Source organism: Girardinichthys multiradiatus, chromosome 18, assembly GCF_021462225.1.
Source record: "Girardinichthys multiradiatus isolate DD_20200921_A chromosome 18, DD_fGirMul_XY1, whole genome shotgun sequence".
Taxonomy (NCBI): Eukaryota; Metazoa; Chordata; class Actinopteri; order Cyprinodontiformes; family Goodeidae; genus Girardinichthys; species Girardinichthys multiradiatus.
In genome coordinates, this window is record NC_061810.1 from 40571399 (window position 1) to 40594461 (window position 23063).

At 39.8% G+C, this 23063-nt stretch overlaps 1 protein-coding gene across 4 annotated transcripts; it reads left to right on the forward strand.

The window, feature by feature from the left end:
• Window positions 1–869: 869 nt before the first annotated feature.
• Window positions 870–21077, forward strand: nmd3 (NMD3 ribosome export adaptor). 4 transcript variants are annotated; one of them, XM_047391198.1, is made up of 16 exons: window positions 870–949; window positions 1348–1432; window positions 7833–7967; window positions 8071–8167; window positions 9095–9175; window positions 9703–9831; window positions 11800–11890; window positions 12512–12590; window positions 12883–12979; window positions 14291–14408; window positions 17517–17662; window positions 18583–18695; window positions 18825–18897; window positions 19079–19185; window positions 19549–19619; window positions 20603–21077. In XM_047391198.1, the coding sequence occupies exons 2-16, from the start codon at window positions 1389–1391 to the stop codon at window positions 20734–20736; spliced, it is 1515 nt and encodes a 504-aa protein (XP_047247154.1). In that variant the 5' UTR covers window positions 870–949; window positions 1348–1388; the 3' UTR covers window positions 20737–21077. The 4 variants fall into 4 exon arrangements, with proteins under 4 accessions (XP_047247154.1, XP_047247155.1, XP_047247156.1 ...); XM_047391199.1 differs by having other exon boundaries at window positions 874–949; window positions 1351–1432; XM_047391200.1 differs by lacking the exon at window positions 870–949 and adding an exon at window positions 962–1259.
• Window positions 21078–23063: the final 1986 nt, after the last annotated feature.

Below are 23063 nucleotides of genomic sequence, written 5' to 3' on the forward strand. Positions count from 1 at the left end.
GAAACATTCATCCTGAAATTAAGATTGTGACACAAAGTAAACTAAACTCATATTTACAATATAGGTAGGTGGAATATATATGACAACACGAAACAAAAACAGCCGTATATGAACTAAACACACAAACATTAATACACTTGTATGGTTGTAGCACAGAAGTCAACAAATGACAAGTAGACTGATCCCAAAACACATTATTAAATATATCATATTGTTATTATTTTGCAAATGCCTACTGTACTGAATTACCTTTAAGCCCCATCAAGAATGTACAAATATTCACACGTAACCAACAAACTGGACGAACAAAAGTTCTAACTACTGAAAATGTCCGACCGCACCTGAAAGCGTCTAAACAAGTGCTCATGACAGGTGCATTGTACCGTTGGATCGTTAGACGGTCCGCATGGGTTTCATTATGACAACTGACAAAATAATTTCCCGGAGACCTGCACAGAACATTCAACGTGCTCTGTGGCAATGTGTTGACACGCTGAGATGTTATTCTAGCTAAAACTATGTTAAAGTCGGTTCAGTATAATAACACCGATCCGTTCACCTTTTTATGCATTTTCTTTTTTAAATCATAGCGAAGAATTGAGTAAATAAGATAAATGTTAGCATGCAAGCATCAAGTTCCCAATTATAATTTATATCGCTTTCTATGCTTTGCAGGGCAAACATAATTTCATTGCAATATATGAGTGTATTATTTTACTTATTTCATTTTCTGCTGTTTAAATAAAAAGCAAACAGTCTTTTTAAAATGATTTTAATGACGTTATATTTCATAATTGTAACATATTGCAAGTTTAATCATAGATTTACTTTGAGTGAAAAATGCCCTTTTTTTCTTTCAGGCAAAACGAGGGAAGCTTTTCTCGGGGTCCTTTGTGACGCCTCCCTCTTCGGTTCTCGGTTGTAAAAACGTGGAGGGCTCTGTCTGAGGGTATGTTAGGGATTTATTGTTAATCCAGTTGTTTTTAGTTGTATGTCAGCCCTCGGCTATACCAGCTGCTAGTAGACCAAACGTTTTCCTGTCCGTTTCAGTTTATTCCTGTGTTGTTTTCTTTCAGAATTACTCGGGAACCTAGCATGTTAGCCGTCAATACTAACCGTGTGCTGTTAAAATCCAGAGCATCGGCGAGTTTAGCTTCTTTTACGTAACCGGTATCATGTTTAGTCCCTGCAATGCAAACTTTATCTTTTCGATGGTACTTTCTTGTGGATAACAGTTAATAATACTGGTGTGAGCTAAGGTAGTGTGTTAAATGTAAATGCTAGCTTTCACGTCACTAGCAAAGCTTACTTTTGGTTGGTTAAATGCATCTCTCATGTTTCTGTCAGCAGAGACCAGGAACTTTTGCTGTGATCTGTCTACCTGAGGGATGGAGTACATTCAAGCTCCAGCTGCCAGCAGTCAGGGGAATATGTGAGTAAAACAAATGTTCGAGTTTCCAGTTTTTTAAATGTTGTTTGCGCTACAGGGGTGCTTGTAGACAAGCTGTCGTGGAACCATTTTTGGCACGCCTAGTAAAATAAATGATTCGTTCATTGCAGTAGCATAATCTGACACTTTAGTAAAATGCACCCTAACAATCCCTTTGGTATAAATGTAACAGACACATTTTTATTCATACTTCTAATGTTGACTAGAGTTTCTATGAATTTCCAATTGGTAATTGATGACTTCCTGCAAAAGCGCTTCTTGACCTATTTCATGGTAAGAGGGGTAAAACAGTCTCTAAATCCCACTGTTAAAGAACTGCAACAGAGAGTGGCATCTCGGGGACACCAAGACTCCCATTAAAAACTACAGGGGTTGAACAATGAAACTGAAATACCTGTCATTTTAGTGTGGGAGGTTTCATGGCTAAATTGGACCAGCCTGGTAGCCAGTCTTCATTGATTGCACATTGCACCAGTAAGAGCAGAGTGTGAAGGTTCAATTAGCAGGGTAAGAACACAGTTTTGCTCAAAATATTGAAATGCACACAACATTATGGGTGACATACCAGAGTTCAAAAGAGGACAAATTGTTGGTGCACGTCTTGCTGGCGCATCTGTGACCAAGACAGCAAGTCTTTGTGATGTATCAAGAGCCACGGTATCCAGGGTAATGTCAGCATACCACCAAGAAGGATGAACCACATCCAACAGGATTAACTGGACGCAAGAGGAAGCTGTCTGAAAGGGATGTTCAGGTGCTAACCTGGATTGTATCCAAAAAACCTAAAACCACGGCGGCCCAAATCATGGCAGAATTATATGTGCACCTCAACTCTCCTGTTTCCACCAGAACTGTCCGTCGGGAGCTCCACAGGGTCAATATACACGGCCGGGCAGCTATAGCCAAACCTTTGGTCACTCATGCCAATGCCAAACGTCGGTTTCAATGGTGCAAGGAGCGCAAATCTTGGGCTGTGGACAATGTGAAACATGTATTGTTCTCTGATGAGTCCACCTTTACTGTTTTCCCCACATCCGGGAGAGTTACGGTGTGGAGAAGCCCCAAAGAAGCGTACCACCCAGACTGTTGCATGCCCAGAGTGAAGCATGGTGGTGGATCAGTGATGGTTTGGGCTGCCATATCATGGCATTCCCTTGGCCCAATACTTGTGCTAGATGGGTGCGTCACTGCCAAGGACTACCAAACCATTCTTGAGGACCATGTGCATCCAATGGTTCAAAGATTATATCCTGAAGATGGTGCCATGTATCAGGATGACAATGCACCAATACACACAGCAAGACTGGTGAAAGATTGGTTTGATGAACATGAAAGTGAAGTTGAACATCTCCCATGGCCTGCACAGTCACCAGATCTAAATATTATTGAGCCACTTTGGGGTGTTTTGGAGGAGTGAGTCAGGAAACGTTTTCTTCCACCAGTATCACGTAGTAACCTGGCCACTATCCTGCAAGAAGAATGGCTTAAAATCCCTCTGACCACTGTGCAGGACTTGTATATGTCATTCCCCAGACGAATTGACGCTGTATTGGCCACAAAAGGAGGCCCTACACCATACTAAAAAATTATTGTGGTCTAAAACCAGGTGTTTCAGTTTCATTGTCCAACCCCTGTATCCTTGGTGTGCTGTGCTGGCCTTCTTCCGCTGCCTCTTCCTCCGTCTCAAACACTCAGCTTATGCCATCTTCCATCAACCTCAGAAGTCGTAACTGGGAAGTGGGAGTTTACACAATCTCAGAGTTCTAGCGTTCCAGTTTCCTGCTTGCTTTTGTTCGTATTGCTAGCAACTGTAAAGGCAGTCTTACGACAATAACACTGTTCTATGCGGTATTTCGGGCATATAAACTGTGCTGAGACATCTCTTTTTATAAACACTAAAAAGTAGTACGTGTACAACTGACTAAATGTTGCATAAATAATGAAGAACTGCTAAAAACAGTCAAAGTAAGAAAGTTTTACTACTATTGATGCAAGTAGTATCCATCTTGAATGTGGAAGTCGGGTATGGTCGTGTTACCCTGACTCTCCAACTTATAATTCGAGCTTTCGGGGGCATTCCAGTTGAAATTTCCTACTTTGAGGTCAGAAATACCGCCTTCCGAGTACAAATGTAACACACCATTTGCCCCACACTGCAGTCCGAATCACGTAAGTATAATAGTTAAATTCGTATTATAAGAACACTAAGACAGCTAACAATTTATACTCAACCTAAAACGGTGGGTTAACTCAAACGCAAACACCCAGCTAACATTAGCCCATGTATTTTTTCATAGAAAAATTACCTGAAATTTATAGTTAAGTTAAAAAAAAGTAGAAAGTTTAAAAAAATAAAAATTCACAGAGAAGTTCAAGGTATTTCATCCAGAAAGAACTATGGTTAGCTAGCTTGTTTAAACCACCTAAACTTTTATAAACCCTGACTCTGAAAAGAATCTGAATCGAGAATGGCTAGGAATTGAAACGAGGAATGCGAACCGGAATCGTTCAAATTAAAACAATGGCCAACCCTAGTTGCCAAAGTAGTTTATAAATCTGTTTCTGTAGGAAATCAATAGTTTTACCCTGTGACCACTGTTTCACTAACTCCATTTATTGCCTGATTGACGCTGCCTGGATCCAGCTGCAGGCAGCAAGTTATTTTACACTAAGCAATGCAGCAGGAACTTTCTCATTCCATAAGAAAATTATGTGAGATGGTTGTTTAAGTGCTGGCAGTGTACTTAGTGTGGAGACATTTTAGCAATGTGTACTTGAGTACTGACTTTCATTGTTGATTATATACATATAGGACTTCATCTAAAAAGGATCAGTACTTTTGCTTGTCAGTTAAAGCTGACACTATTTCATCTCTTCCTTGAAGTAAATAGAAGCAGAAAATACATGAGAGGTCATGTTTTCCTGGAAAATATTCTAGCTGCAGAAAGAGACCAGTGGGTTCTCCTGAAAAGTCTGTTGATATTTTGGGAATTTGTCCCTGGTGATGAGGTTTGCTTTTCGTGTGGTGAGAAGTCCCTCAGGGATCGATTGAGGTGAGTGTTCAAGGAGTAGAGAACACAACAAATACATGGATGAACAAAACTGTTGCCTGTCGAGCTACAAAAACATCTTTAAAGCTTTAGTAAACATTTGTCATCTCAATTTGTCCTGCATCATTTTCTTCTAGATGGTGTGTGTGTGTAGTGACTCTTGTTGCTGTGTAGCTTTGTTTCAACTAGTTTAATAAGATGACACACACTTCTGATATGGACCATGTGCATCCAATGGTATATGCCAAGCAGTCGTTTGGAAGGCATGCCAGGAAAAAGCCTATTTTATCTTACTATTACAAGCACAGACATGATGGCTTGCTAAACTCCTTAGGGATATTAACTAGAACTATGTGCTTTATTCAGAATCTGTGGGGTAAGCTGAAGAGAGCATAACAGTGGACCCAGGACCGTTGTTGAGGGTTTTTGTAGGATCTTACCTTGTGAAATGTCATAGAAGTAGTTAAAATGCTGTCCTATAGGAAAAGAAGGGTATTTACAAGGCATTAAAAGCAGGGTTTGTAATAATTGTACAAGTATTTCCTAACATGGGATTTTTCCAGCTGAAGAAATGTATTCAAATTGAAGCTTGTAGTTTTTGTAGCATTTCATGCAGTGAAAAATGAATTTATTGTAAGGCTTGTTGCACAACTTTACTGGAGGGATTAGTCTGCATCTGCAACTAAACTCAATACAATACCAGCTGTTGGGGTTGCCACTGTCACTGCAATTAAAGCTGAATTAGACTTATCTTGGAGCTTGGAGCAGGAAACAACATCACCTGAGCTGAGAGCATTCTAGCTGCAAGTCAGGATTTGCTATTTGTTTTGGTTCAAACTACTATTAGCAGCATGAGCCAATAACAGTATATTTCTCTCAACACTAAAGGAATTTTGGCCCAAATAAATGCTGTAATCTCTATTTATGTCACTGGTTTAATGAGGTACAAAATTTCAAAACCGCTATTACTGGCAACTTTCATTACATTCTGTATGCACTCAGCCATATTGGATATGAAACTCTGCCAGCTCTGATTTTCCCAGTAGGAACTTTTGTTTTCTGGGAGCCCAAAAAAATCCCATTTCTGGTCACCTCTCCTCCTCTAAAGCATAGGTTACCATTTTAAAATCTTCTTTTGAGAGAGGGGCGTTTAATTTGGGCCAGTTGCCTCAGCTGAAAGGTGCGTGATTTCACCACTGCTGTGACTTGACTGTCCAACTTAAAACCACGTTCCATTTTTAAAACCCAGATTAGTTACAGTGGGCTTTCATACTGTTCTAGAGGGCCCATGTCCACAGGTAAAGAGCCACCAGAGACACCCAATTAAGTGACATAACCCGTCTTATTTTCATTAAAATAAAATATAAAAATTAGGAGCCATCCAAGCTTTTAAGACCAGTCGTGTCCAAAGTGCGGTCCAAACGGTCCCGACTGCAATCCAAGAATAATCCTAACGTGGCAGCACAGCAGGTTGATGCAGATGTCGACTTCTGCTATTTAATTGGGGCAACATTAGGGCTGGGTATTGTTAAGAACCTGACAATTTAATTTGATTTTGATTCTTTGGGACACAATTCGATTCAATTCGATATTGATTTAGTAATAACTAGAAGTAGACAAATAATTCACTGCAGTACCCGCTCATAATTTTCAGATTTATTTATTTATTCCTATTCATATGAACACCCATCGTATACTTTACGATGGGTGTTCTTTAACATTGTATACGTTAACATTTTTTAAGTAAATGGATCACGTTAATAAAGAATAGCTTTATCATTTAATGGTTATACATTTAATTTCAAATCCTTTGTGGGGGTTGTTATGGAAGCAGAATAATAAAAATGGGCAGAGGATTTACTCATGCTCATCAGATAAAAAAGGCAGAGCGCTGAAGCTTGGGTCTAGAGCTGAAGCTATCGAGAGTTTGTCCTTCAGGCTTATGACCTTCAAATAAAAATAAAATAACATTACAATAAATCTTATTTATGATCATTTTTTATAGAACAGATAAGAGTGCATAGTAAAAAGAAAAGCTAAAACAATGTGAATAAAACAGGCCTTACAATGTCAGGATGATGTGGAACATTAAATATCTTTTCTGGAGATCCTGTTCATCTCCTTCACCATCACAGAGTCATCTGGGGCTGGTCGCATCTCCTGCAGAAGTCTTGTCCTCAGTGGTTCAATGAGAGACAGAGTTGGGGTGCCTTCCTGAGACATCATAAAGGTGGCTTTCGTTAGTGGCTTCAGAGCCTGTGCAGCATCTTCTGCTGCTGTTACGTCTACCTCCGTCAGTTCACAGATCTTTTCCCTGCCTCCAAACGTCAGGGGCAGGTAGTGCAGCTAGTTGCTGCTCTAAAAATCTCTCCAGCGTGCTAAACGCACTGTTCCAATGTGTTGCTACATCAATTATTAGTTTATGCCGTGGGAGTTCCGGGAACTTTTGTTTCTACTTGAGTGCCTGACTGGCCAGGTTGCTACGGTGAAAAAACGTGTAAATGCGCCTCACTCTGCCGAGAAGTCATGCAGCAGCTAGGATTTTAAGAGCAGCTTGCAGAGCCAAATGGTTTTACGATGCTGTTTCCTACTTCGGTCGTCATGCTGTTTTTGTTTAGTCCAGTGCGGCTTCTGTCTGTTTAGGCACAAATCACTGGCAAGGGGAGCTGATTCTTCTTCTTCTGTATATTGGCGGTTGGCAAACGACTCTTTGGTGCATTATCGCCACCAGCTGGTGAAGAGGGCCAAGTGTAATTAGTCAATTCATAGGATTTTCTGAATCGTTACAACAAAAGTATTCTTTTAATAACCATGCTAAACAGGACCACATGCACACACATATATATATATATATATATACACACATACACACACACACACACACAGCGCAGCTTTTACTCAAAAGCAGACCTTGGTGCACATCAAATCATTACTCTGTTAAACTTGACTAAATACTGTAATTGTGATTTAAAACCTGTTCTTATTGTTGAGAAAACCCTTTAGGTTTTGCATCTACACATGAAGCAGATTAGTTTCCTGAACTTGTTGTTAGGCAGCTGTCCACCCAAGGATTCTGGATGGTTCTGTTTTCACATTAATCCTGTCCTGAACACGTCTGGTGGTTGTTGTGAAAACTCCACTGCAGCGTTGCCTTAAAAAAGCCCAAATGGTCAAATTAGTTCAGCCTGTTTTTTTGCCCAAGTTAGTATTATTATTTTTTTTTTACTTTAAAGTTTGAAACTCATGGCTTGGTGTGTTTTCTCAGGAGGAGTGAATCCAGACATCCCTCGTTCTTTTCCAGTTTGAACAGCGTTCTGTTTTCTCCTCCACAGCCTGTGCTGTACCTGTGGTGTCCCCGTTCCTCCAAACCCCGCCAACATGTGTGTGGCCTGCCTGCGCACTGAGGTCGACATCTCAGAGGGAATCCCAAAGCAAGTCACGGTGCACTTCTGCAAGCAGTGTGAACGGTTCGTTTGGCACATTTGTTCCATACCTCAAAGCAGCTATCATTGTTTTTCTGACGATTTAGAAACGTCCTGTTAGAAATACTGCTTGTTTTCGTTAATGCAGGTACCTGCAGCCTCCTGCCACCTGGATGCACTGTGCTCTGGAGTCCAGGGAGCTTCTGGCCCTTTGCCTAAAAAAACTTAAGAGCTCAATGACCAAAGTAAGGTGGAATTTATATTGCAATTTAAGAAAAATCATATTTCCCTACAACCAAAAAGATGTAAAGAGCATAAAAATCACTGCGTCAGTTTGAAGCATGTGGTGTTAATTTATTTAAGATTTAAGTAACTTCTATACAATACTGCTTTTAGCAGGAGACTGGCTTTATGCTTTCAAAAGAGTTGAATCTAGCACTTATAATCTGACACATTTACTCTTTTTGTGTGATGGATCAAAACAAGGTGGTGCATAATTGTGAAGAGGAAGGAACATGATCAAATAGTTTCCACAGTGTGGTTTATTGGTTTTATAATAGTAATAAGCTGAATGTTTGCATTGTGAACCTTTCAATGTAACATATTTTAGTTTGTTGTTTTGCTTGAAATGAGACTAGGGATTCATTTATTGTGAAGGTAGTCTTAAAAATGTTTTCAGGGCACCACCACATTAGATTCTGGATTTATTTTTCATATTTTATTACTATTTAGTATTTAAGGCATCTTATTTGTTGCATTTACACCATTAATGTTGTGTATTGTACCATGCTCTTGCTATTGTAAATAGCTGCTACTAATATTATTGAAGCCATGGATGCTGATATGTCGTGAAATCTAAACTACCACAACTGCTCAAAAGTTTGTACAAATAAAAACAAAATCTGCATTTGTATTCAGCCTCCCAGAGTGAATACTTTGTAGACAGATCCAAGTATTAAAACTGCACCCTTTAAGCATGTGGATTTGTATTTTGTCCACTTTACTCTGGTGCCTATAAATAAAATGTAGGCACATGGCTTTCAGAAGTTAACTAATTTGTTTGTAATTTTTAAATGAAATGTGGAAAAGTACCAGAGGTGTTTTTGACTTGGATTGCCTGTACTGCTGGATTTGTTGGGCCAATGTTAATTTTGGTGTCGGTACTTTTCCAGGTTCGTCTTATTGATGCTGGCTTCCTGTGGACAGAGCCCCACTCCAAGAGGATTAAGATGAAACTGACCATCCAGAAAGAGGTAAGAGGTCCGAAGAATTGTGACATTTTAAGAGATGAAATCTGATTTGGGATTGAGGTTCTCATTTTTTTATAGTTCCAACATTATACCTGTTTCTTTTAGAGAGTAATTAGCAGTAAAGCGTAAGTGGATCATTTATTTATGTTAGTGTTGGAAAACCATGGCTTTTAATTAGAAGTATACATTAAATAAGTATGCACACATCTACTTGATACATTAGTTAGCGATTATATGGCAGATCAACAGATCTGTCTGAGTGAAACGGGTTTTACAAGTAGTTGTTATCTCATCCTCTTGACCTTTTAGTGAGAACCTGAGCTGCTGGACCTCTCAGTGCCAGCTCTTCTGTTTCTGATGGAGGGCCTTTTTGTTTGCTCCATTTATACCAAATCCTAAAATAATCAATAGATTCATTTTCAAACGGCTTGGTTAACAAGTGGTTTTCAGCAACATAAATGTTGCCAATGTGTGTTGCTTATGTGTGTGGGTTAAACGGCGAGACTTATTTCTGGTTTTTGTTGCTCCAGGTGATGAATGGGGCTATCCTGCAGCAGGTGTTTGTGGTCGAGTTTGTCGTCCAGTACCAGATGTGCGACGACTGCCATCGTGTGGAGGCCAAGGACTTCTGGAAGGCAGTGGTTCAAGTGAGGCAGAAGGTTTGTGTCTGCTAATCTGTAAATAATATTTTATCTCCAGCTTACATGCATTTTTACGGTTAAAGCCTAATGTGGCACAATAGTCTGATTTTAGAAAACAGATTTTTTTGAAAGCATACTCTACACTAGCATAAATATCTAAATGTGATCATTTATTTAACATTTAAACTTTCACTGTTTTAATTAAGTCATTAGTATTGATGGACCAGTTTTTGGTTATAGGCAGGCGCGAGAAACAGGATAGCTTAGCAGCATTTAACGTATTTTAAGATTTTAAACAAACTCCCTGCTCCTAAAACTAAGTTTTTCCAGTTGGTGAACACAGATGGCTACTTGAGATTAGGATTTAAGTTTCTTTTGGTGTGTAGCATGCCTGGACATCGGTTTGTTCCTGTCTACTTGGGTGCAAGATTGGGGAACTTGGAAGGCGTTTTTAAACTGTGGTCGGCGCCGTAGAAAGATAAATCCCAGTGAGCGGCAACACCTTCTGAGCAGGAGGAGTGGGCCACTCAACTTTCAACTTTTCAGCTGCACGCAGGCAAAGGGAAAGGAACGAAGTGTCCTGACCTAGCAGAGAGGAGGCAGCAGCAGCCGTACACTGACCTGCTGAAAAGTCATCATCCTCAGAAAGACCGTGACCTTCGAAGTTGATGTCCAGCACATCAACATCATCACCTTGAGGTTCTAGGTCAGGGGTACCCAATTAAAATAGCAGGAGGTCCACTTCCTCCCTCACCCAAACATCACAAACCACAGCTTCCATGCACTCTCTGATCATTTCCCAGTCAGTGAAAGGCTTTTAGTGTTTTCCCTAAAATCCACCGTACTCACAGTGAACACTTGTATGCTCGCTGTTGTGCTGTAAGAGACCGTATGCCTGTCAATTCATCTTTGTGTGATTTTCATCATCCACTTTACGTATTTCTGATGAAGCCATCTTTTACTCATCTGTGCACCACCAAGTCATTGTACTGTCAGCAAGCGTCAGCTCCCAAGCTCGTAACTTAGCAACCTGCGTTGAAGGACCCGCATAGCTTCTTCTTTGTCGTTTTCTGGAGGGTGGCGTACAACAGTGTGGTGCATTACTGCCACCAGCTGGCTTGGAGTGCAGACCAGAATATCGCTGACCTACATAGCTGTCCGTCGCGCCTGTTCAAAAGTCAGACGCGGCAGCTTGAAGCATGCGGAATTGGTCCAAAAGACCATCCTTATTGGGCTCGAACAAAACCAGGTTCCTCCACTCGGGGAGCAAGGGGTCTTTCAGTGACACAGTAGCCCCTCCCGGTACTTTCTGCACAAACGTGACCCGCCGTTCAAGTGCCAAAGCCAGTGGAAAAACACACATGCGCCTGTCAACGCTCTTCTGGTGTGAGCAGTTCCAAGGAAGACAGACCATGCTTTGTGCCATTGTTTATTAGCTTCTTTACCGCATCCAAGAGTGCAACGCAAACCCGGCTGCTGGAAGACGTTTGCCCCAAGCTTGCAGCGAACACCCGGTAGCTGCTTCACACCAAGGTCAGATCAAATTCATGGCAAAAACTAGCACTAACTGTTTAAACCCCTTTTTAGATATATATATATATATATATATGTCTACACAAACAAATCGCATAGGGGAAAACAAACCAAACCTCAATAGTGTCATTGATCTAAATTTAGTTGGTTCTGATCTCCATAAAATTAGAACACAGCAGTTTCTGAAGCCAACATCTTGTGTTTTCTCTTGATTTGTGGACAAGAAATATTAAAAGCCACCTAGATGTCAGATGCCTGAATATGTTAAAAAAAAAAAGGGATTAATTAGCTTATTAAGTAGTAACCTGAGTGGCAGCCTGGTGTTCACAGACAAAAAGAAACTGTTAAAAGAGCTATTTTTGCTTGATGTATAATCTGTGAGGTTTACAAGCTATAAATGATTTTCAGGTCCATTGTCTGATTGCTTTCATACGGATTTGTCTTTTCTTTCAGACTGTTCATAAAAAGACGTTCTACTATTTAGAGCAGCTGATCCTGAAGCATAAACTCCATCAAAATGCCTTAAACATTAAAGAAATCCATGGTGAGTTTTTCCTCATAATGTTTAAGATTGTCTTTAAGGAATGTTTTCATCAAGATCTTGGACTGAAAAAGTAGGAAACTTGCCTGTGGGCTAGAGCGCCGCGTAATGATACATCATGTGTTAATTACCTCTTCCTGTACCAGATTGTAAGCCATGCATGTGTATCGCTGGCGCCAATCGCTTCATACAGCTGGTCTCAGGAGGGCCTCATGGTGGCCCTCGTGCATCTAATCAGTGCGCTGTAATCAGAGCAGGCATTTCAAACCAGATTCTTACTCCTTACCCCCTTTTTTTAGATATGCCAAGAGCTACTTCACACACGCACACGCTGCGACAGCTCAGCAGCAGCTTTCTGCACTCTTGGACAGGATGCTGAAGTGGAATTTGGCTCAAAAGTGTAATTTAAATCATCTTTGTATCACAGCAGGACTTGAAAGCTTTATGGAGGTTAAAACATCTGGCTGCCATATTTTCCTCGCTCATCAGCTTTTGTGTGCGTGCGTGCGTGTGTGTGTGTGTGTGTTTGCATGCATACATGTCCTGCAGCAGTGATGACCTTTGAAGCACCTGTGATTAATTCGCTGGTGCAGTGTGTCTGATGGTGTTGGTGTTCTCTCGTAGACGGCATTGATTTCTACTACGGCTCCAAGCAGCATGCTCAGAAGATGGTGGACTTCTTGCAGTGCACCGTGCCCTGCAGGTGAGCGCTGCTTCAGTCTGTGCTCAGAAGGACGTTCAAAGTTATGATAGTACAGCCAGTAATAATTCTGCAAACTTGTTTATAAGATGACGCCAAATAAAGTACAAAGGGTATCAAAAAAAAAATGTAAAATTGGTTAAAAAGTAATATCTGGCATTATTGCTTGTTTACTTTTTTTATTCTATACGTCGACAACGTCTTTATGCAAGTATGCTAGTTTAGTGTTTTATGTATATGTAAAATTCATCTCTGTAGAACATAAAGTAAATAGTTTCCCTAATCTTTCTTTAAGGTGCAAAACATCTCAGCGCCTCATCTCTCATGACATCCATTCAAACACATACAACTATAAAAGCACCTTCTCTGCAGAAATTGTTCCTGTCTGCAAGGTATGCAACAGTTTTATTTCTTTAATGCTTGCTGTTTCATTTTCATTTGGATTTATGTATGAATGAATAAACTGTCGTCGCATCTCTGTTTGTTTAGGAGGGCCACCAATTAGAGTTGTGTGTTTTATTTCCAATTTCTGGGACTAAATTTGAGCCACAAAACAAGTTCTCTTAAAGAATTGAAGCTTACAGCCTTAAAAGGATTTTTTTCTAGGCTTTCCTTCATGCAAGGACATAAATAATGTATATTAGGAGAAGAGGCAATGTCACATCCAGTCTGAAACAGCCAACTCAACTAATTCAGTCTTCATTACAAACAAGTAAAACCCTGAGTTTTTAGCAATGGTCAATGTGTTGAGTTTAGATACAAAAGCAGCGTTGCATTTTTATACCATCCTTTCGTGTTTTACGTGCACTTTTATTGTGAAAAGACCCGGTGTGTTACTGAGAGTTATGGCAGGGTTAAAAGGAAAGTGGTGGGAATGAAATAAAGTTTTGCGGCTAATATGAAATGTCTTATTAAGAAATGGACGTATTGGCTAGCATTAGCAGCTGTTAACCTCTGTGTACATTTCCTAGAGAATGCCGACTCTATTAACTGAGATTTCCAAAAGGCTGGCAACATTTTCAAATCCAGCATTTTCCATTGCAGGTAGAGGTCAAAAAGGAGCAGCTTTGCTTTGTTACCTTTGTACTGAAGTCGGTTCTGGCTCAATTTGCTTCTTCACCAGCTCAAACACGGGTCACCTCGGCATATAAAAATAGTCACCCTACAGCAGAAGGCTACGTTTGGTACCTGGAAAATATCGTCTACTTGATAAAAGAGTTGCGCTCTCTGTTCCGGCAGCCACCGTAGCTCTATAGAAAATACAACTTCCTTTTTAAATGGCTACTTCCAGCCTTTGTGTTTCTTAATAGCAAACTTTGAGTGTTCTTCCTGCAGCGATGAGGAGGTTTCTTGTCAGTGCAGCCAACTATTATATTAGTGTTGTACTTTCCACCAATTAGACCAAAAAACAGACTTAGATTTTTTGACTGGCTGAAATTCAGTTGACTCTAGTCATCAGGTATTTTCTCAGTACATCTCTAATTAGTTTGTGAGAAATTATTGTTAAAATATTCTCATATGTTGCTAGAAACACAAACCTGGTCAGGATTCTTTATTAAAACAGGAATTTAAAGCATGACTAGATTTATAAACTAAAGCAGGAATGGACATTTTCAGTTGACATATTTCATATATATATTTTTTTAATTAAGCCTCATGGACTCATTTTGACCCCAGCTTGTCTGCTCTTGTGTTGTTGCCAGGACAACGTGGTATGCCTCCCACCACGGCTGGCGCAGAGCCTGGGGAACATGGGTCAGATCTGTGTCTGCGTCCGTGTCACCAGCACCATCCATCTCATCGATCCCCGCACCCTGCAGAGTGGGTATTTCTTCTCTTAACTGCCATGATTGATTTAAATCAACTTAAACTTTGAGCTGAAAGATGATGAACCTGATGAACAAGGTGACCATCAATAATTATGTACATGCATAAAATAATAATATACACTTGAAACCTTATATTTCCATACAATGAAAAAAAGAACCGATCATTTTATCCCCACACTGTCTGCCTTTTAAATCACGGTAAACTTGTTCTGTTTTTGGTCAGTCAGGATTAAAAATATTTCTTTGTGCTAAATGCTGGAATAATAAGCAAGATTATTTTACATACACTAAGCTTATGCTGGGTTAATTCACAACAGTTTGTGCTTAAAAGTTCTCTAAACTCAGTAAAATGACCCTGAAGTGGCAGCCAGCTTCTTAGTATCTGATTTAGCACAACACCGGATCATTCTTTATGAAAAGATCGAAGATGCTGCCATCTCACAATGGACGTCATTTATCAAATGTTCAAATGGCAGAGAGAAAAAATGAGTGTGCAGTCATTTTCCAGACGAATTTCAAGATAAACCAGTTTGGATCTGTGCTTGGATGTAGAATCTGGGCTGCATGTGGGATTAATTTCTGATTCTGAGCAGTTGGACAGAACCTTAAATGCGTTAAGATCAGGACAACCTGTAATCATATAAAGGGGTTTAAACAGTTAGTGCTGTTTATATGTTGTAATAGGAGAGATTATTTTATGCGGTGATCAGTTGCTTAAAATTATGAACAGCATTTACAGAAGGAAACTTAAAGCTGCGGGTTGGTTATGGGACGCCGTGGATCTGATTAATCGATTATTAAAATAATCGAGAATACAGGCTCTAAAACGTGCTATTTGCTGAAAGAACAACCCACTCATTAGTAAGTAGGCCAAAACTGTACAAAAAATATATACCTTTTGTCTTTAAGATGAAAAATCTTCATCTGTAAGTATGCTCTGTCCAGAACTACTCAAGTACCACAGTTTTATTTTAACCTGGTTCAAATTCTGTAAAAAAATCTTAAGCACCTTCAGCTATCTGTTTATTATTATTATTAGATTATTCGGAAAAATAGTCAATAGATTAAAAAATTTGCAAAATAATCATTGGTTTGCAGCCCTAGTGTGGGTCATTTTAACCTGTGCAGTTCTGCACAATATTGCTCTGCATAGATGGGTTTATTTAGGTGCTCTGCATTGTGATGAGCTGATGTAGCTCTGAAGGCTGTTGAACAGAAACAGGACCTCGTCCAGAACTGTTAAATACTTTTACTTGGCAAGTATTCTAGTAGAATAACACTGTGCGACCCGCATACCAGGTTTTTGCGTATTTTAGTGATTCATCCTCTGTAATGCTATACGTTTAAAATCTGAGAGAGTTGTCTTCCACCATCTCTCATTCATCCATGTAGCAAATCCTCTGGGCACTGAGACAGTAAATTAATCGTGCGATGGGATTGTTACCACCTACCGTAGGGAAGCACGGACAAGTATTTGGCCTTCATTACCTTTTCCCTAAATAACCTTTGATCTGATTGAGTAGAAAGGAATAAGCAGGCTGTGGCGTCTGATGTCTCGGATTAAATGTGAGTCAACTTTCATTTGATTATTCTGACTACTTTGATTATTGAAGCACCAGACAACCAGGGGTTGAGGTAACCCAATTTTTTTTTTTTTTTAATTGGCTCCAACCTATAATTGGCGGTTTGAATACTGTTTCTGTGCATTAAATTAACAGAAAATCAAAAGTTCTACTTTTTTCTGCTGTAGCCGCTGATTAAATTTGAGTTTAGTAAATATTAGAGTTGCTCTGGTCCGGCTATTACAGTCTGGCACCAATTTCTGGATTTTTTTGAGGTCCATCTAGCAAACATTAATGTTAAAAGGAAACATGTGCTGTAGGTTGATAGGGGTTGTAGGTTTAAATCCAACAGACAAGGATGGATATTATCAAGATTATTCCCATTTATGCATTTGAGTTTTATAAAACCAAGTACATAAGGAAACATGCTGATTGTTGATGTATTGTTGGTGAGCAGCAAAAATAAAAATGGATGGATTTCAATCCCTGCCTGATTTACTGTTGCTTTGCTAGTAGAAATCAGATAAATAGGGGGTTACTCCTTTAATTCAATCATTTTCTGTTGGATTCAGTATTAATACCTCAACAGGGGAACCTGTAAAACACTTTTTTTTTCTTTTTATGGACAATATTTGTCTCATTTAGTTGTTCAAACTTAGATAAAAACGTCAAAGCCGACAAATGGTACTGACCTGCAACAATTCTGATCGGGACATCTGAAATATTATGTGATTGTTCTGTCGAGTTTATTTTTTAAGTTGGTGTTGACAGGTATATTTTTTTTCCATTCGCTACCAGTCTAAATCTCAGAATAATGAGTTATATTTTCATGTGAAAATCACCAGTGTGATTTTTATTTTTATTTTTTTTTATCACTAATTTCTCCATTTATGTTCTTCAGTTTCAGCTGTAGTTGCCATAGGCTACAGTATCTGTCTTGAGCATGTTGCTGACCTCTTGTTCATCTTAGTCATCTTAATGGACCCTTCTGCCTCCATTAACAGCACCGTTAAAAGTCCTGCAACAACCCACTGTTAGCACTCTCCACACTGACATGTTTAAACCATTTATTTTTATGTTTTTATTTAAATTCCTGACAAATCTAAGCGGCACGAGGATGTACCTCGATGCTGGGTGCACCTATTTGTGTGAGCACACTTCTGACATCCTGCCTCAGCACACGTGTTTTTAATTGCACTTCAAAGAGCGGCGTGTTTCTTTGGGGGAAAGTTTCTGAGCCGAATGAATTGCAGAAACAGCCTTGGGCCTGTTGAGCAGATTCTGTGTCAGTCAGTAATTAACTTTTAACGTTCTTCTGCTTGTACAGCTTATTTGTGTGAATGAGTGAATTCAGTGCAATTTATTCAAAGGCATAAACAGATGTTTATTCAAATTAGACTCTAAACAGAGTTTATGACCTCAGGAGCTCCAGAAAAAGAAATGTATGAAGCGTGAGCAGGTATAGGAGTTTTTTGTTGTTGTTGAAATGTCAAAATATTAATGAGTTATTAATCCAGAATGACCTTCTATCATACCAGTTGCAGAAGTGGATGGGAACACATACTGGCGCAGCCCCTTCAACAGTCTCTGTAGCCCCCGGCAGCTGGAGGAGTTCATAGTTATGGACATCGACGCCATCAGAGACCAGAAACTGGGTGCTGGAGCTGGCATGAGGTCCAACAAGGTGAGGCTCTGTGTGTGTGTGTGTGTGTGTGTGTGTGTGTGTGTGTGTGTGTGTGTGTGTGTGTGTGTGTGTGTGTGTGTGTGTTGGTGCAGAACAGATTGCATTGCAGAGGAACATTGCTCTCCTCTTGGAGGTAAAATCAATAGCAGACCATTACATTATCACTGAACCTGTATGCAGGACTCGAGCCAAGATGACACAACCGCTCAGGAGTAGGTTTTTTGTTTGATTGGAGTTAGGTTCCCATCTTTTCTCTGAATACTGCACTACCATTGATGTTTCACCAGCTTCGTGCTGCATTTTTCTTTCCCTGTTTGGGTTGGGGTCTTTCCACTGATGCAGTTCCAGATTGCTGGATCTAATCCTTAACTGCATCTGCAAAGAACATGATTGTTTTTTAATAGCTTGAGATTTATCTTATAGCTACATTATCACCAAAAGCGTCGGTTTGATTAAATGTTAAATCCTCCCTCTGTTTTGTACTGAATTTCTGCAGGATCGCAGCTCAGGGAGACAGCTTGTCAACAAAAGGTGTACAAAATATGTCCTGGTATTCTAATCAGTCTACACACTTTCGTTTAAACTAGGATTGTGCAGTTACTTGAAGTCTTTTATTAGGATGGTTCTCGAGGGCGCTGAGTGGCTCAGTTGGTAGAGCAGACGCACCATGTGCACAGACTACAGTCCTTGACACAGTTCTGGGTTCAATTCCCACAACATGTCTTCCCATTCTCTCTCCTGTCAAACTACTGTTCAATAAAGGCCACTAGTGTCAAATAAAAAAAATAATAAAAAAGATGATCCAGGTTCTTGTCCAGCTATGAGTGGAAGCTACCATGGACTTGGTGCTAGATTGGTCAAAACGGAAGAAAAACTGGAAAGGGTTTTATGGAACAACCTCTCCATGTGTTTTGTTACAGCACACCCTGGCTGAGGTGTGGGTCCAGAAAACCTCAGAGATGGATACGAGTCAGCAGTACCACTGCCGCACATTCCTGGGCCATCTGCTCAACATAGGAGACCTGGTGATGGGGTGAGTGTTTGGGGTCAACGTGTCTTGTTTTTTGTTTGATTCACATTTGTAGAACTGAGAAGAGTGAGCGCATCCTCAGTTCCAGTACAGTCCACCTACAGAATGCTCTAACATTCGCTTCCTCTGCAGGTACGACTTTGCAAACTCCAACATCAATGATGAGTACCTGAACAAGATGAACCCACACCATCTTCCTGATGTGGTAGGTTTTATGAATGAATAAAAATCCAGAATCCAGACCATCATGCAAGACCTTTTTATAAACACTGCCCCCTAGTGACAGCAGAAAATACTGCCTGTACATTTGTAAACTATATTCTTAAAATATTCAAAGGACGTGTTATTGTTTGTGATTTGTATGCTTTGCGTTTGGACTCTAAAAGGTGCTGATCAAGAAGAGCTATGACCGCAGCAGGAGGGCGAGGCGCAGGAACTGGAAACTGCAGGAGATGGCCAGAGACCGTGAAGGCATGGACACAGATGATGAAAGGTGGGGTCACGGCTGGATGCTTTCTTCATATGTTTAATATTCAGAATAATGACATAAAACTTTAGGATATTTTTTCTCTCAGTTGTGTCCTGCAGTTTTCCAATATGCATCTTTTTATAATTGGTGCATTTACTTGAGATTTGCAGCAGGATGGTTTGTAGTAGCCTAGCTTACTGGAAGGATTATGGCGTTTAGGGCAATAATCTTTACAATTAATTGCCTACCTCATATAAACACTTTAGATAGCTGACAGGGTGACTATGATTTATTTGTGAATAGTTCAGTAATCAGGAATATCCTGTTGATGTTTGTCATGTGTTGGCCAGTGGATTTGCCCTCATCTTGTTTTTTGTCTACCTTCAGACAATACCAGGACTTCCTGGAGGACCTGGAGGAAGATGAGGCTTTGAGGAAAAATGTCAACATCTACAGAGGTGAGCAGCTTTGGCAGACTTTCATCTGTAGCTCAATGGATTTCACAATTCAGTTCAGATTATTAATGTAGGGTCGAGTCACGCAAAAAATGAAATCCCAAGACACTATAAGACGAACCGATAACATATAATTAGGTTCAGATTGAATTCAGCTTCAGATATAATTGCATACAGTCCAATTCAATCTTCATTCTAATAAAATTCTGTTTAAAAATGAACCATTTGCCAATTAGCATTACATGGTAATCTATCTAAGGTAGCCCAGCTGAATGCGTTGAGTTATTAAATGGAAATCCTGCATCATTAGCAAGCGTAGGATGGCTGTGAGAAGGAACTGCTTCCTCTCTAAAAGGCATAAACCTGCCGTAGTACCAGGCTCAGTATGAGCAGCACTTTACAGCAACACCTCAGCTGCTCAGAGACAGGAAGGAAATACAAAGAAAACGGCAGAAGCGTTGAGCCAGTAGTACTTTTAATGGGAATGAGTACGCAAAGTTAATAGCACCAAAAGCCCAGTCAGTCGCTTTTAAAGAGACACAGCTAAACTATGAAGCAATGAACCAACTATTTTCTGCAGAAGGGAAAAACAAATTAATGGCAGAATAACTAGATCAGGAAGACAGATGGCTAAAGTTTGAAGCACTGAACCAGCAGTAATTTCTATAGGAAGGAAGAACAAAGCGCTTATAGTTAATGGCATATATAGCTCCACCAATGACCTCTCCTATAAAACGGATGCAACCTTACACAGAAGTCCTGAACCAGGGGTACTTTCTCAGGAAAGATAACAAGGAGATTAAACAGAGTTAATTGCAACAATAATTCCAAATAACTGGATAAATGGAAAGTACCTTTTCATGTTTCTTTTATCAGATTGTAGCTAAGCTATTAACAGCTGCTTAATTTTCTGTAATAAAAAATAATTTTAGGATTTATATTTTATGCTGATAGTTAATGAGCACACTTGTTTCTTTCTACATCAGATGCCTCAAAGATCCCTGTAGAGAGCGACACCGATGATGACGGAGCACCGCGTATCTCCCTGATGGAGATGCTGGAAGAGCTCAGCCTGACAGATGCCACAGGAGGAGAGGGCACCGACATGATGACAGAGTAGCCAGCCTTTTTTTTTTTTTTTTATGCATGGCTTTGACAGCTAATGTGTCAAATTCATCTCTGCTGATGAAAAAGTGATGCAACTACACACATCTGATTTTTGAACTTGCAGCATATTAAGGACAGTGAATGTCTGATAAGGAAGTAAATGGTGAAATAACTTGTAACACCACTGAGCCTCCATGGAGTGAGGCTCAAATAGTCTTTCACTAAGAAACCTGCCTTTCAGTCTCATCTCAGATGTTTTCTTCTCTGTACCTGTAAATACACTTTAAGCTATTTCAGTAGTACCCCTTTAGCCATCTAAAAATACAGATAATAAATATGCTTGATCAAAATAAATGTGACCTTACATTTTTCTTTTCTTTTTTTTACATCCACCAGAGGGCGCTTTGTGCAAAGTTAAACAAAATCCGGACCATGCATTCCTATCTCCGCTTGCTTAAAAGCGGACCAGTGGGTTATATAATGGTTTCATTTGGCTACTGTAGGCAATATGCAATAAATGTTCTGGTAAAAAAAAGCTCAGTCTGTGCTCTGAAATATGATGGCGCTGGAGATATTATCTATTATCTCTGACCACTCCGTTCCTCCAGATCATTGCTGTTGGCCCGGTGTGTGCATCAGAACTTCGTCAAAGGAACATTTGCATTTCTCACCTGAAATCAACTTCTGTATGCAAAGGAACTCCTAGTGATGGTTGGCAGGCTGTCATTAATTCACACCGATGTAGGAAACTGATCAATCAATGAATGGGGTAAAGCCTTTAGCTCATTAGGAGTTTGTTGTTTGAGGTTATGATGTAGTGATTGTAAATGGAAATATTTCTATGGTGCATGATGGGGTGTAAGTAAAACAAACTGTTAAAGTCCTGAGTGTGAAAGCCATCAGCACTAATTATGGAAAGTAAATCATATAATGTCCTTGTGTTTTTGCATAATGCAGGTAAGCTTTAGTTGGCAGCTAACCTGCTATTGTTGGCTCGTCTGCAGTAAATTGGAATAAATGCTGCAGTTCCTTGCCAAACCATTCATACCCCTGGAACCTTTCTGCATTATGTCGTCTCACAACCACCAACTTTCTTGTATGTTGTTGGGATTTTGTGTAAAACCGTCACGAATCAATGCATAAGTCTGAAGCAGAAGGAAAATGCTTGGTTTTTAAACATTTTGCTATAAAAAGAATGGTAAAAAACTGTGGTGTGAATATGTATACAGCCTATACCCCTAAATAAAGTCCAGTAAAATCAGTTGCTTTCGAAAGTCACCTAATTAGTTAGTGGAGTCGACCTCTGTATAGGTCAAGTTCCCAGAACAGCGCTCCTTATACTGAAGTCCCCAGAGGAACAGACCACATCATGAAAAAGGCTGTAGAAGTCAGTATATTCATGTGGAAACATGCCCTAGTCAACGTCCAGACCTAAATTAGTCAATCTGGCAAGACTAGGAAAACTGATGTTCTCCACCCAATCGGATTAAGTCAAACCACTTTCCAAAGAAGAACGGGCAAAAACTTAACTCTCATGATATACAAAGCTAGTAGAGACATACTTTATTTATTTATAAAGCACTTTAAAACGACAGCTGCAACAAAGTGGTGCACATGTAAAATCAAGAGCCATTTAAAACATAAAACGAGTAAAAAACTGCAAGTCTCAGGTTTCGCCAGAAGACGAGGAATAAAAATGCATACTTAAAAGAATTAAAAAAATTGGACAGTGAAGTACATCTGATTTAACACACATCTCATTTAAGACCTCGGCACCTCCAGGAGAAGCTGATCTGCTGACCTAAAGCATGGTGCAGGGGAATATGGGTGAAGCAGCTCAGAGAGGTAAGTCGGTGAATACCATGTAAACTTTTAAAACAAGATAATCATAAAATAAACTCTAAAACACACAGACAGCCAGTGGAGGGAAACCACTGCGACAGTTATGTGCTCCCTCCCTCTTGCCAACTCCAGATAAAAACCTAGCCGCTGCATTCTGGACCAACTGGAGATATTTCTAGGAGGACTGGCTGAGTCCAAGGTGGAGAGCATTACAGTCGTCAATCCAGGATGTAATGAAAGCAAGAATTACTGTTTCAAGGTTTTCAAGACTAGCAGCTGTAATCGCAGCAACATGTGGTCCTACAAAGTATTTAGTCAGGGGGTTCAGCAGAAATGTCCCCCACATTATATTAGCAAAACTTCAAACAGGGATGAACTGATATGTAAATTTGAGCCAATATCAATATCTGATATTACTATTGCTGTTATGGTAGATAACTGATATTTACCAATATTAGAGAAATATTCTATATATTTCGCTACCCTTTTAGCACCGTG

Excerpts from the sequence above, each read along its gene's own strand:
- nmd3 (XM_047391198.1), top strand. The coding sequence starts at position 1,389 with ATGGAGTACATTCAAGCTCCAGCTGCCAGCAGTCAGGGGAATAT. Across the intron at positions 11,891-12,511 it reads AAACATTAAAGAAATCCATG|ACGGCATTGATTTCTACTAC; the intron begins GTGAGTTTTTCC and ends GTTCTCTCGTAG. Across the intron at positions 12,980-14,290 it reads AAATTGTTCCTGTCTGCAAG|GACAACGTGGTATGCCTCCC; the intron begins GTATGCAACAGT and ends TGTTGTTGCCAG.